This window comes from Lagenorhynchus albirostris, chromosome 1 (genome assembly GCF_949774975.1).
Source record: "Lagenorhynchus albirostris chromosome 1, mLagAlb1.1, whole genome shotgun sequence".
Lineage (NCBI taxonomy): Eukaryota > Metazoa > Chordata > Mammalia > Artiodactyla > Delphinidae > Lagenorhynchus > Lagenorhynchus albirostris.
In genome coordinates, this window is record NC_083095.1 from 160,515,159 (window position 1) to 160,529,032 (window position 13,874).

At 42.5% G+C, this 13,874-nt stretch overlaps 1 protein-coding gene across 1 annotated transcript; it reads left to right on the forward strand.

Annotated features, from left to right (window-relative positions):
• Positions 1-1,837: 1,837 nt before the first annotated feature.
• Positions 1,838-13,493, forward strand: CFAP161 (cilia and flagella associated protein 161). Its single transcript, XM_060120691.1, has 7 exons — positions 1,838-1,956; positions 2,795-2,884; positions 3,407-3,639; positions 4,880-4,964; positions 9,542-9,700; positions 12,783-12,856; positions 13,262-13,493. The coding sequence occupies exons 1-7, from the start codon at positions 1,888-1,890 to the stop codon at positions 13,491-13,493; spliced, it is 942 nt and encodes a 313-aa protein (XP_059976674.1). The 5' UTR covers positions 1,838-1,887.
• Positions 13,494-13,874: the final 381 nt, after the last annotated feature.

Here is a 13,874-nt window from a genome sequence, read left to right on the forward strand (position 1 = left end):
TGGAGGCCAGAAGGCAGAAGGAGGGCATATCTGAAGTGTTAAAAGAAAAAACTGTAACCAAGAGTCTTATACCCAGTAAAACTATCTTACAAGGATGAAGGTGAAATGGGCAGACAGGTAAAAACTGAGAGAATGTGTTGTTAGCAGACCTGCTTTACAAGAAATACCAACAGAGACTCTTCAGGTGGAAAGCAAGTAATACCAGGCTGTAATTGGTATCCACATGAAAAAATAAAGATAATTATGTATGTAATCTACAAAAGAGTATAATTCCACATTTTTAGTCCTGACTGATTTAAGAAGCAATTGCATAAAGCAACATGTATGTAATTGTATTGTTGATCCTGTAACATACAGAAGTGTACAATACTTGACCATCATAGCACAAAGAAAATAGGTGAGAGCAAAGCTGTCTTGGTGTAAGGACTTAAGCAAATAACCGAATCATTAGAACCTTAATAAATCATATGGAGACGAAAGTTGCCTTATCATACTCCCGATTTTACAGGGAATATGGAAACAAAGAGAAAAAACATGGACTTTGCAGTCAGAAAATCTGAGTTAAGTCCTTGCTTTGAGCAACTGTTAGCAGTTTGAACTTGGATAAGCCACTAGCATCTTTGAGTCTCAGTTACTTGATTTATCAAGTGCAGTTAGTGGTATAATATCTGACCTACCTTCTTTGTCCCATTTATCCTTTTGAAGGATCCTAGCATGGGGTGCTGTACTGAAAAAGCTCATGGATTCACCAATGTGTGAGAATATTCCTAGTTTTATCCCAACCTGCAGCCTGCCAGCTCAAATCCAAGTTCATCTCCAAAGTCCCCCTTCCCTCAGTCACCACCCATAGATCTCCTCACTCTCATTCTCACCATCCCCCAAGGCAGAAATGAATCTTTCTTTACGTGCCTATGACCCTTCATTGGCACATCCTTAATTGCACTCGTTCCATTCTCTCTGAAGTAATTTGTTTTCATGAACTCTCTTCTCCTGTAGGTTGCTGAAGGGAAGAAAGGTCCCTGTGTCTTTCATTTCTGTCCTCTCTTAGTAAACACTAAATAAAGGTAAATTACTGAATGCATTCAATCAGCATCAAGCCCTGGGGAGTCCTGCAGTACCTGTTTACCCTTCCTTCTCATAAAATTATATTTTGTATAAAAGATGTTGTCTCTGGCATATTCCGGTTTTATCAAGACTTCTTGCAAATCATAGGCTTGTCCTTGCACTTGGTATCTGGGGGAGGCAGGAGGAATGCTGTAAAGTCTGTGGAAATAAGAACCGCCTCAGAAGCATATAAACACAAATAGACTGGCATGACATATTTCTTACTTTGGAGGCAGTGAAAATTTTGAGTAATTTTCTCTTCCACCTTCTTTCTATATTATTTTGGTTTCCAGATGTCTACATTGAGCTTGTATTATGATTAGGATGAAATGGCTGCTTGCTGATAATAAAAGTAGGCTGCAAGCAAGCTCTGCTTCCATTTCAAAGCTCCTCTTTGCTGCCCCCCAAAGCAAGGGATACTCTACTTAAAAGCAATTTTCGTTTAGATTCTAAAAAGATAAAAAAAGTTAAAAATTTCTCTCTAGCGGGCATTTAGGACAGTGAGGTCTGTAGGCTCGAGTTTTTTCTCTTGCCTGCTTTGCAATTAAACTCGAGAAAAACCTAAGAGGGGAAGTGAGGCGCAGGGTCGGGGGGCGGAGGTGGGGCGGTGACAGCCCCTGGGATGGGGCCGCACCAGAGCCCAGCGCAACTCGTGTGTCGTCATTTATTGGCTAGCAGGGTCCCGGACCTTGGCCAATCGCAGGGGGCCGGGTCGTCATGGCGACGGGGAGGCCAACACAGGCGCTGTGACCCGGAAGCTTGTTTGTGGGAGAGCAGGGGACGATGGCTCAGAACCTGTACGGTCCAGGAGTCCGGATGGGCAACTGGAACGAGGACGTCTACCTGGAGGAGGTACGGAGGCAGTGGCCGGGCACGGCCCGCCTACTGCCTGGGGACTCACCCGCCTGGCCTAAGTTCGGGCCCCTACTTAGAGCATCCCAAGCCTCCTTTCGCACCCAGCACACACCCAATGTCCCTAAAATCCCAACTCCCTCTGAACGCCCTAAGAATCTCACTGGCTGACCCGCAGGTCTCACGCCCTTCTACTCTTTACGCGCGTCTCTTGGCCTCCCAAACTCTCAAGGCTCCTGCCTGTGTCTCTCCCTTAGTCTAGAGCCCCACGAAATTCCCTGTGTTCCGCAGAGACTTACAGTCTCCGAAGCTGCGGTCCAGGTGAGCAGGTAGACTGTAAGCAGAAATACTGCCCCCATCCCCCACCTTGTCCCACATCCCCTCCTGAGTGTCCCCGTAGCATCCCTTTTACTGACCTCATACTCATTGCCCTGAATTGTCCTATGGCGGTCTTAACAAGACCCTGGGCCATCCTTTTATGGAACTAGTTGGGTGGGGAGACACTTTCGGTGTCCATCATCATACAACTCGCAGAGACCTCAGTAGGAGGGGATATATGACCTCCGAATGTTACTCATCATTGTCACTGGTTGGAGTAATTATAGGTGATGTTTCTTTTTTTGTGTCTTTCTCATTTTTCTAAACATTCCACAATGAAATAAAAAATAAAGTAATGCTAAAAAAAGTCCCCCATTCCCATCATGCTCGCATTTCTTTTTACGTTCTCAAAGTTTGCTTTCACAACTTGTCGTGCTTTGGACCTAAAAGCTCTCAGTATCTCTATTATTCAGGACTATTGCTGACCCTTTGGGTTTCATTCATTTTTCTCTTTAACCAGGAGCTCATGAAAGACTTCTTAGCAAAGAAGGACAAGGGACAACTTCTCATACAGAGAAACAGAAGACTGAAAGAGAATCTTCTGAGACCGGTAATTTTAAATTCAAGCGTTGTTTTCAAAAGTCTGTCAAATTAAACGTGAGAATATGTTAAGCAAGCAGAAATTCCATAAGTGAGTTGTCGTTTGGAAAATACCAATTCTTCCCTTTAGATAAGCACAACGTTTAAAATTCCCTAAGATCTTAGAAACATGAAACGTTTGCTGTTAATTTTGTTCACCTGCATTTTCCAAATTAAGAAATGAGTAGATTGATACATGCACGCGTAAAATGCCCTTTAGTTGGTGCTCAAGAAGGTTTCTAGGAATGTTGAATACATTGATAATGGAATCAACCCATGAAATTTTTCATCAGCTTTATTTTACTTCCTTTGGGATTATCAGGGGCGTTGATCTGGTACCTTGGGAGCAGACTGGTGGCAGGAAAAGGAAGGAGAAAGATTTCAGGAAATTCAAGTCAATCCCTTCTTAAAATAGGGTACATCTGCAGTGGCCTCGGCGCTGGCTGTGAAGGAATCGCGTGGTTTATCTGAAAAACTCCTATTTAAATTGTAGATGCAGCTTTCGATATCTGAAGACGGATACATTCGCTATGGCGACAAAGTGATGCTCGTGAATCCTGACCACCCTGAGACAGAAGCTGATCTGTTTCTGGGCGGGGACCTGAGCTTGTGTATGACTCCAGATGAAATTAAAGCCCATCTGAGGGACGCATTAGAGGTGCCCTGCGGCCTGAGCGCAGCTCAAACCAAGATCCCGGTTGGCAGAAACACTTTCACTGTTTTGTGGTAAAGATACCTTAATTTTAGGCTCATTTTCATCAGAAATATCTGTTTTTCACTTGCAGCGTAAGGATGCCCTGGGATTAGAGCAGTGCTGATTGGAGGCAAAGGTTATGTGAATATTCTCTGTGATTCTCATATTGCTTTCATATCTTGAGAATGATTGTCAAGGGGCCTTGACAATCCTGTTACCTTAAACATCAGGATAATGGGTAATTTGATTTCAGTTCACATCAGGATAATGGATAATTTGAATTCAATTCAAAATGCTTAATTCAAAAGTATTGCATCCAGGGAATTAAATTCAGACTCTGCCCAGAAGCCAAGTGGGTTTTCCTAATAACATTTCATGAGGCTTTGAGCTCATTTGAGTGCTTTCATTGTTTTTAATGCTACTCTGTTATTTCTACATCAGAAATATATAGTTAAATGCAAGGTAGCAGTCCATGGGGATTTGCTGTTTTAAAATTAATTGTCCACTAAAAATGTACTTGAAATTTTGGAATTGAGCATTTAAATCCTTAGAGAATAGATACGTAATTACAATTAAAAGTCATTGCTTTCAGTTTGTTACTAAACTATGATAGCAAGTTTATATGACAGGGATATAACTAGTCCTTTAAGTCTTTAGAGTTTTTGACTACACGTAATTTATGTTAAAACAGCTAAAAATTGATCACAGTTTCTGTTTCCTGGAAGATTAAGAGGGAAGAGTGTATTAAATGTCTACAAATTTGTTACCTTGCTTCTCTCTAAAGTTGTCAGTGTATGGGGATGTCATATATAGAATAGGGAATATAGTCAGTAATATCATAATAATTTTAAATGGCAACAGATGGTAAGTAGATTTCTTGTGATCATCTCCTAACGTGTATAAATATCAAATCATGATGTATACACTTAAAACTAAATATAACATTATATATCAATTGTACTTCAATTAAAAAAAGATGTCAGTGGACTTGGACCAATTCATTAGCGTAGGACAGTATGACTTTCTCAGTCCACCCTAGGCTCACAAAGTGGGAACACTGTGTGTTCCGAGTGTGTTGGAAGACAGTGAGTAAGGTGCTAGCAAGACTTGGAGGCCAAAAGAAAAGACCTTTTGGTAAGTGACTTATTTCAGTTATGGTACATGAATAGACATTACTAAGAAAATTATAAACCAAAGTGCATACACAAAAAATAGAGCTGGAGAATGATCCTAATACGGAGAATTTACATTATATTAATTCTCCACTGACAGTGCAGCTGGAGAGGTCATTGGTCAGTTCCTTAGATACGGGCAGAACTTTCGCCTCGGGATAGCAGGAGGATTTGCAGACAGAATGGTAAGTCGTAATACTGCACGTCTACTTTGGACCAGTCATTTTTGTTCCCATGTGGGCTAATGGCTACTTACTGAAGTGGACAGAGAACTCTACGGGCATGGGCTCCATCTCTGGCCTCATTATGGTGTCAGCCTGCAGCTTTTCCAAGGCAGTCTGGGGCCAATTCTTTCCTTGTAACCTCACGAATTACAAAAATACATCCTTAAAAGCTAAAGAGTAAGGGGGAAAAAAAAAACCTCTTTGCAATGCAGCTGGTAAAAAGCAAAAATTGATACCACCTCCACTTGTAAGTTAAATGATTAGATTATGTAATATTCTGACAGCTGTTTAATGTCACAAATGCTAACACATTTGCATAAATCGGGGAGCACAAGTCTTTGATCTTTACCTCTACCTTGGGAATCAGGCAGTGTAATAGAACCAGATACTTACGGATTTGAATTCCAGCTGAGATGCATACCTAAGGGCTGGGACTTTGGGTAAGTTATTTAACCTTTTTGAGTCTTTCTATAAAATGGAGATTAGTTACTTACTACGTGTTTAAGAGCTTCACATATGTTAACTCATGTATTCCCCCCAACAAGTCTTTAAAGTAGGCACTGTTTTACCCCCGTTTTACTGATGGGGAAACCGAGGCACAGCCAGTTAAGTGACTTCGCTCCAAGTCACTTGGCTACTAAGGGGGAGAGCTGGGTATCATATATAACATTTTTCACTGAATCAAAGATTCCGTTATTGTATGACGTGGCATCGTCATCACCAGCAGCATCTTATTATTTTCATACTACCAAGAAATCAATGCTGGCAGATAAATTCTGACACGCCATGGACGGTAAGCTGCAGCCTGATTTTAAACGTGAAACTTAGAGGAAATACCCAGTTGTTGAAAGAGGAAGTCAATCATCACTCTCTCATCCAGAGAGTAGCCCTACTAACATCTTAGCTTATTTTATAAAGGGAAAATCTTAAAATATAGGGAAAATTACAAGCATTACAACCTTTAGATATTATTTTTTTTCTTTTCTTTTTCTCTCTTTCTTTTTATTTACCTTCTTTTCCCACCCCTCCCTTCCATCTCTGCTCTCCTTCTCTTTCCCCCAAATCATCTGTTCTTTGCCTGTTTGTTGACTTGGGCTTAAATATCTGCTCTTCCACAGATTATAAAAGTTTGCCACGTTTGTTGCTAGTATTTCCTCTCATTTGTTAACTTGGCTTTTAAATTGTAGTTGTTCTCATCTATTTTTAAGTAAAATCTATCAGTGCTTTTCTCTGTAATTCCTTCCATTGCTCAGAGCCTTTGAAGTCTGCTCCAAAGATATGATAAAAAGAATAACTTGTATTAATTTTTAGATGTCTAAACTTGAACTGTTGCTTAAGTTTATTCTTTCATCCACTTGGGATTTATTTTGATAGAGGCCTTGAGGTGAACATCTAAATTTCCCCCAAATGACTAGTCAGTCATATCTGTGTTATTTCTTGAATAATTATTCCTTTCTTCACTGCCACATGCTGCATGCATTAAATTATTATACGTGCCTTTCTATTTGGATCCTTTGAACTGGAGTTGTTTATTTTTATTCCAGGTCACTCTGATGACTTGTAGGACTAGTTCTTTATCATTACACTTCTTTGTCTGAATTATGTTAGGAATTAATCTTTCAGTCAAATGTAGTCATAATTTTTTTAAGTGCCTCTGCCCCTGTGGGGGGGGGAATCACTTGGTATTTTGATTGGCATTTTAAAATTAAGTAAGCGCACATTTTTAGTAACTTTACAATATTTGTCCTTCAGAGATGTCTCTCTGTTTCTTCAATTATTCTTTTCTATCTCTCAGTAAAGTTTTGTGCTTTCCTTCACATGGACCTGACACTGATCTCGGCAAGGTTATTCCTTGGTATCTTCTATTTTGGAAGCTATTGAAGGTAGGTCCTTTTGACAGGTGCAGCAAAAATCGAAGATAGACATTGATTTTTATACTCACCTTGGATGAAATCACTGACTCTTATGAATTCAGGTTGATTCTCTTAGGACTTCTAGGTAGACGGTCAGCTCATCTTCAAATTATGACAATTTTATCTCTTCTCAAATTCTTATACCTCTTATTTCTGTTTCTTGTCTTTGAATTAGCAAGCTCTTTCAGGGTATTTATGAAAATCCTGTTGATGGTGGCCTTGTAGAGGCCTGATTTTTGTTCCTGATTTTCTTATTGTTTTTCTTTGTATGAATGAGGCAACGTTTGTGGTTGAGATAGACATTATTTTCCATTTGGTCTGAATGGCATTGTCATCCGCGCCATCAGCCGGGCCAAAGCCTCAGTGTATCTTGCACCCATCTTCCCTTCCCACCCACATCCAGCTCCGGCTATTGTCAGGTCCCATGGCTCTTCCTTCACAGTGCAGTTCGGCCCGTCTTTGCGCTCCCAGTGCCGGTACCTCAGTCCACGCCCCCATAGCTTCGTCCCTTTAGTCTATCCTGACGTCATCTCGTACTGGCAGCGTGCTGTCAGGTCAATCCTTTAAAAGCTCAGCTTTGCACACCTTGCACCTCCATTGAAAAGTCAGTAGCGGTGCCCCCATTGCCCTCTGCATGAAGTGCTGCTGTTCACTGTGGCATTTGAAGCCCTCTGTAATATGTCCCTACCCTGCCTGTCCACGCTCATCCTCTCGGGCTCCCTGATACCACATCACCTCCTCCTCGGAGTCTTTCCTGAGCCCCTGGGAGAGCATGTGTTCCCATCTCTCCCTTCCTGTAGCTCTTTGCATCCCTGCTGGACACCATACCTTACAGATGTTTCCAATTTCTATGCTTAGTCATCCCTCCTGTTAGTTGGAAAGCTTCTTGAGGGCAGTACCTCATGTCTGCCTTCCCCAGAGCGCTTCATGACATAGCTTTGTATAGAGAAGGTGTTTAATGAAAACCGATCAAGATATGCAGAAACGACCTCCAGGTGCAGGGCGAAGGCGAATCAGTAAACGGCTAACGAGGAACTAACATTATGGACCTTTCAGCAAGATGGGGTGCTCCTTGGCGAAGTTATAGGCAACCAGAGAGCTGACATAAGTTCCAAGTGTGGACGTCAATTCCAGAGGGGCTGAGGCCCCCTTGGAGGCTCACGTATGAATATCAGCTGTGCTGGTATTGGTTTTAAGAGCACTTCACTTCATGCAGTAAGTTTCATGCAACATTATTTATAATGAATAAAATATTGCTCCAGGCCTGATGTCCTGAAAAAGAGGAGGAGTCAGAATGGGAGAAAATATTTGCAAACGAAGCAACAGACAAAGGATTAATCTCCAAAATATACAAGCAGCCTGTACAGCTCAATATCAAAAAAACAAACAACCCAATCCAAAAATGGGCAGAAGACCTAAATAGACATTTCTCCAAAGAAGATATACAGATTGCCAACAAACACATGAAAAGACGCTCAACATCACTAATCATTAGAGAAATGCAAATCAAAACTACAATGAGGTATCACCTCACACTGGTCAGAATGGCCATCATCAAAAAGTCTACAAACAATAAATGCTGGAGAGGGTGTGGAGAAAAGGGAACCCTCCTGCACTGTTGGTGGGAATGTAAATTGGTATAGCCACTATGGAGAACAGTATGGAGGTTCCTTAAAAAACTAAAAATAGGACTACCATACGACCCAGCAATCCCACTACTGGGCATAAACCCTGAGAAAACCATATTTCAAAAAGAGTCATGTACCACAATGTTCATTGCAGCTCTATTTACAATAGCCAAGACATGGAAGCAACCTAAGTGTCCATCGACAGATGAATGGATAAAGAAGATGTGGCACATATATATAATGGAATATTACTCAGCCATAAAAAGGAACGAAATTGAGTTATTTGTAGTGAGGTGGATGGACCTAGAGTCTGTCATACAGAGTGAAGTAAGTCAGAAAGAGAAAAACAAATACCGTATGCTAACACATATTTATGGAATCTAAAAAAAAAAAAGGTTCTGAAGAATGTAGGGGCAGGACAGGAATAAAGACGAAAACATAGAGAATGGACTTGAGGACATGGGGAGGGGGAAGGGGAAGCTGGGACGAAGTGAGAGAGTGGCATGGACATATACACCACCAAACGTAAAATAGATAGCTAGTGGGAAGCAGCCGCATAGCACAGGGAGATCAGCTCAGTGTTTTGTGACCACCTAGAGGGGTGGGGTAGGGAGGGTGGGAGGGAGGGAGATGCAAGAGGGAGGAGATATGGGGATATATGTATACATATAGCTGATTCACTTTGTTATACAGCAGAAACTAACACACCATTGTAAAGCAATTATACTCCAATAAAGATGTTAAAAAAAAAAAGAGGAGGAGTGCACGAGATGGAGAGGGAGGCTGGGTTTGGTATTCCAAGGAAGGGAAAGCAGTTGCCGGTGATGTGAGGGCGGGTGGTCTCAGCCTCTGCGATGGCCTTTCTGAGGGAGAGGAAAGTTGAATGTTCTTGTACAATCCGTAAGAACAGGGTTTTTGAAAACTGCTTTTGAACACGCTGGCCGTCCAGCCTCTCGGGTAGTTGTGAGGTCGTCCATCTGCTTGCTGTCGTTATCAGTTATATTTATCAAGTGACCACAGGACCCTCATGAAGTCGTCTAAGAGGTCTTGGCTCCAGGAGGTGTACCTGACGGATGAGGACTCCTACCTGAACTGCTGGCAGGCGGCCTTCCCTGACCCCCAGCTACGCCTGGAATACGAAGGCTTCCCCGTCCTGGTGAGCGCAGCCTGGGGAAGGCAGACGTGTGCGTGGATGCTGTGAAGTGGGTGCGATTTGCTCCTGTGTGTGAAGTGGAGGCTTGTCAGGGCTCCGATGCCTTATACGCCTCACACATTTTCACTCTCTCTTTGTCATTTCTTCCTTTTTTAAAAAAAATATTTATTTATTTGTTTTTATTAAAAAATTTAAAAAAACCACGTTTTTTTGCTGCACCGTGCAGCATGCAGGATCTTAGCTCCCTGACCAGGGATTGAACCTGTGCCCCCTGCAGGGGAAGAGCAGAGTCTTAACACTGGACCGCCAGGAAGTCCCTCTTTTTCATCCCTAACTCAAGTGTGGGAGGCACCATTTTGCCCTGTGGCAGCATCCCGCCTTGGTGTCTCTCGACTCCGGTGGTGCCCAGAATCGTCTACAGAGCTTCATAAAGATACCGAGGCCCGGGCTCTGCCCCTGAGATCAGGCTGAGAACCACTGCCCCGAGATTGTAAGGATGATGACACTGCTTTCTTTCAGGCCTCTGTTAAGTCCTCATTTCTAAAGAGGCTGGGTAATCTGGGGGAAGTGAAGGACAGGGTGGGGCCGACGCACAGGTGAGCACGTTGCTGGACGTTTTCTCAGGAGCCTGGGCCCTGCGGACAGGAGCACAGTTCTGGATGGGAAGGCAGGTCTGGTGGGCACAGAGCTGTTTCGAGGACCAGAGGCCATGCTCCTTGCTTGTGAGACATCCAGCAGATGGAGACTAAGGAGTCGTTGGAGGTTATTGGGAGAGTGACTGGATTTACAGCCAGGAAGGACTTAAAGAGCTGGCCATCCAGGAAGGGCCCCCCAGTTACCAGGCACTCTGAATCCACCTGACGCAGTAGGCTTCTCTCCCGAGCTCTGTAGGCGGACCCAGGTTTGCAAGGGTCTTTCTCCCAGCACAGAGAATATACACGTGGTCCACAATGACGCATGCTTGACAGATTTCCTCTCTTCCACTGGTCTTTTCAAGCTTTGCTCCCCTTGGAATTGCCTCTCATTCCCATGATTTAAACTGTCAGTATCTCAGCTTCATTGTCTGTAAAATGGGGATAGATGATGATGCCTAACTTACGAGGTTTTGTGAGGATGAAGCGGTTAGTACATTTACAGTGCTTATTAGAAAAGTGCCTGGTCCAGACAGCACTCCCAAGCATTCGTTGTTGTTAATTTAACGGTGGTTGTTCTATTGTTGCTGTCATTAGGTTAGAGAGGTTGAGGAGTTCAGGCACCAGGAGCTCATTTCTCTGTTGCTAACTCAGTCCACAGCCCGAGGCAGGTCTCTGAGCCACATTCAGACACATCTGCGGAATGGGACATTTCATACCTGTCCAGCTGCTGTCCACATGTCAATACCCTCCACTCAGAGACCATCAGGAGCACCTGGGGTTGAACGAGTCGGCTTCATTCCTTGTTGCAGTGATGGAGAACGCGCACCATGGAAAACCGTGGGGCGTCTCAGTAAGAGGCTGGTATACATGGTCCGAAAGGATACATGCACCCCAGTGTTCATAGCAGCAGTTTACAATAGCCAAGACATGAAAGCAACCTAAATGTCCATGGACAGAGGAGCGGATAAAGAGGATGTGGTACATATAATACAATGGAATAGTACTCAGCCATAGAAAAGAATGATTTAATGCCATTTGCAGGAACATGGATGGGCCTAGAGACTGTCATACTGAGTGAAGTAAGTCAGACAGAGGAAGAAATACGATATTGCTTATATGCGGAATCTGAAAAGAAATGATACAAATGAACTTATTTACAAAACAGAAACAGACTCACAGACTTAGAGAACGAATTTACGGTTACCAGGGGGAAGGGTGGGAGGAAGGGATAGTTAGGGAGTTTGGGATTGACACGCACACTCTGCTATCTTTTAAATGGATAACTAACAAGGACCTACTGTGTAGCACAGGGAACTCTGCTCAATATTATGTAACAACCTAAATGGGAAAAGAATTTGAAAAAGAAGAGATACACGTATATGTATACCTGAATACGTTTGTTGTACACCTGAAACTAACACAACGTTGTTAATCAACTACACTCCAATATAAAATAAAAAGTTTTAAAAATAAAATAAAATAATTAGAAAGAAAGGACAAGTTATAGAATTGGGGCTGTGGTTGGAAGATTTTAGTGAGGGTCTCAGGAAGTGGGGCTTTGCCCTGGATTGGAATCTGTCAGGAAGCAGGGCTGTCTCAGTACATCTTATCTATAGAGGGCAGGCCAGAGCACGACCAAAGCTGTCATGAGTAAGGAAGCAGTGATCACTCCTATTCTCTAGGAGAGGAGGACATTTGGTATTTTGTGGCTTGGACAATGCTCGTGTTTTTGCTGTGTTCACACATGATCACCAAGTGGTCTTCTTTTTGTCTTGACCCATCGTGGTCACAGCGTGGCCTTGTCTGATGTGGGCACTGTGTGAAGTTGATTATATTTCACAGGAGAACACTAAGGCAGAGCGCTGGCTGCCAGGCCAGTTCCCGGATGTCAGGGGCTGCTCTTCCCCATCTCACACTGCTTTTAGCTTACCTGAGTCAGGATTTTGAAATAATATGTCTTTTATTTTCTGATTATAAACAATATGTGTTCGCTTATGGAAAGTCAGAAAAGTACAAAAAATAATATGGTTACCAGTAGTTCCATCTTCTAGAGAAAGCCACTGTTATCATTTCTTTTTCCACGTATATGTTTTTTTAATTTAGTTTTAATTTTAAAAAAATAGGACATCAGGAATATTCTTATTTTTTCCACTTAACACCACTGACCATATTTCAAGTTGTCAAAGATCTTCTCCAATATGACTTTAAATGGTTGTATAATGTTTCATCATATGTGTATCTATAATCATGTATTTATTAATCTATTATGGTTTGGCTTCTAGATTATTCTCTCTCTCTCTCTCTCTCTCTCTCTCTCTCTCTCTCTCTATATATATATATATATATATATATAAATAAATGAATATATACTATATTTCCAAATTTTTGCTTTTAGGAAACGGGAGGCCTTAATTCATAATTCAAATAACATACTCTCTTTATCTTTAAAGGCAAATGCAAAAATTCTTATCAATCACTGCCACACGAATCGGGGACTGGTGGCCCACCGGCATCTTTTCTTAAGGTATTGTATAGCAGGATACAAGAAAATGCCATGCCAGAGGGCAGGGGTTGTGAATATAGGCAAAGAAGTTCAATTTAAAGAGGATGGCCACGCACAGAAAATGTCCTTTGATGACGAAATATCGCCACATAGAACTTTGATGGTGTGAAAACTCCTATTAGAGCCCCTTCTATTATACAGGTCCTTCCCCACAGAGGACTTTAGCTATAATGGGATCCTATATACCTGGTCCTTGCCCAAGTAGGCTGAGTCTTGTTGGCAAACACATAGTGTTTTAGAGACCCCCCCCCCCCTCCAAGAGCTTTATGTGGCAGTCTGTTGAATTACGTGCTTTGAGATGAACTTAACAGCTTACTGAAGGTTGTAATTCCATTTCCAACCAGTGTTAATTCTTTCTTGCCCCAGTACCTATTTTGGAAAGGAAGCAGAGGTCGCTGCACACACATATCTGGATTCACACAGAGTTGAAAAGCCAAAGAACCATTGGATGTTGGTGACTGGGAATCCCAGGAAGGACTCGTCCACCATGTTGGACCTGCCTAAACCGCCGGCGGAGGACACCCGAGTCCTGGAGCACGTGGCGGAGCCGGGGACCAGGAACGCACCTGGCGCGCATGCGTGCACTCGTCCGATGTAGCTTTACAGGAAATCTATCTCGGTCATGCCTCAAGCTATTCTTAAGGAAGGCACAGAGCTCTCTGAACTTTGTATTAAAACAAAGGCTGTATTCGGATTATTGAATTAACGGTGGAGGTCTAGGACACAGGAAAAAACAAGCAAACAAAAAACCTTGCCTTGGGCCACAGCGCAGAAATGGTCTTTGAAAGTGACAGATGGTATTCCTTTGTTGATGACCAAATTCTGAAGACTCAGCTTCCTTTATTTAGACCCTACAGCAGCAGCTTCTATAAGGACTGTAAAAAACTCGTTACTTTTTAAAGCTATGTCTGTGTAATGAAGCTGTCGGAACTTTGCTGAATTCTCTTTCCCCCGACTCTGTACAATGTACTAAGAAATC

Excerpts from the sequence above, each read along its gene's own strand:
- CFAP161 (XM_060120691.1), top strand. The coding sequence starts at position 1,888 with ATGGCTCAGAACCTGTACGGTCCAGGAGTCCGGATGGGCAACTGGAAC. Across the intron at positions 3,640-4,879 it reads AACACTTTCACTGTTTTGTG|TGCAGCTGGAGAGGTCATTG; the intron begins GTAAAGATACCT and ends CTCCACTGACAG. Across the intron at positions 4,965-9,541 it reads GAGGATTTGCAGACAGAATG|TTATATTTATCAAGTGACCA; the intron begins GTAAGTCGTAAT and ends TGTCGTTATCAG.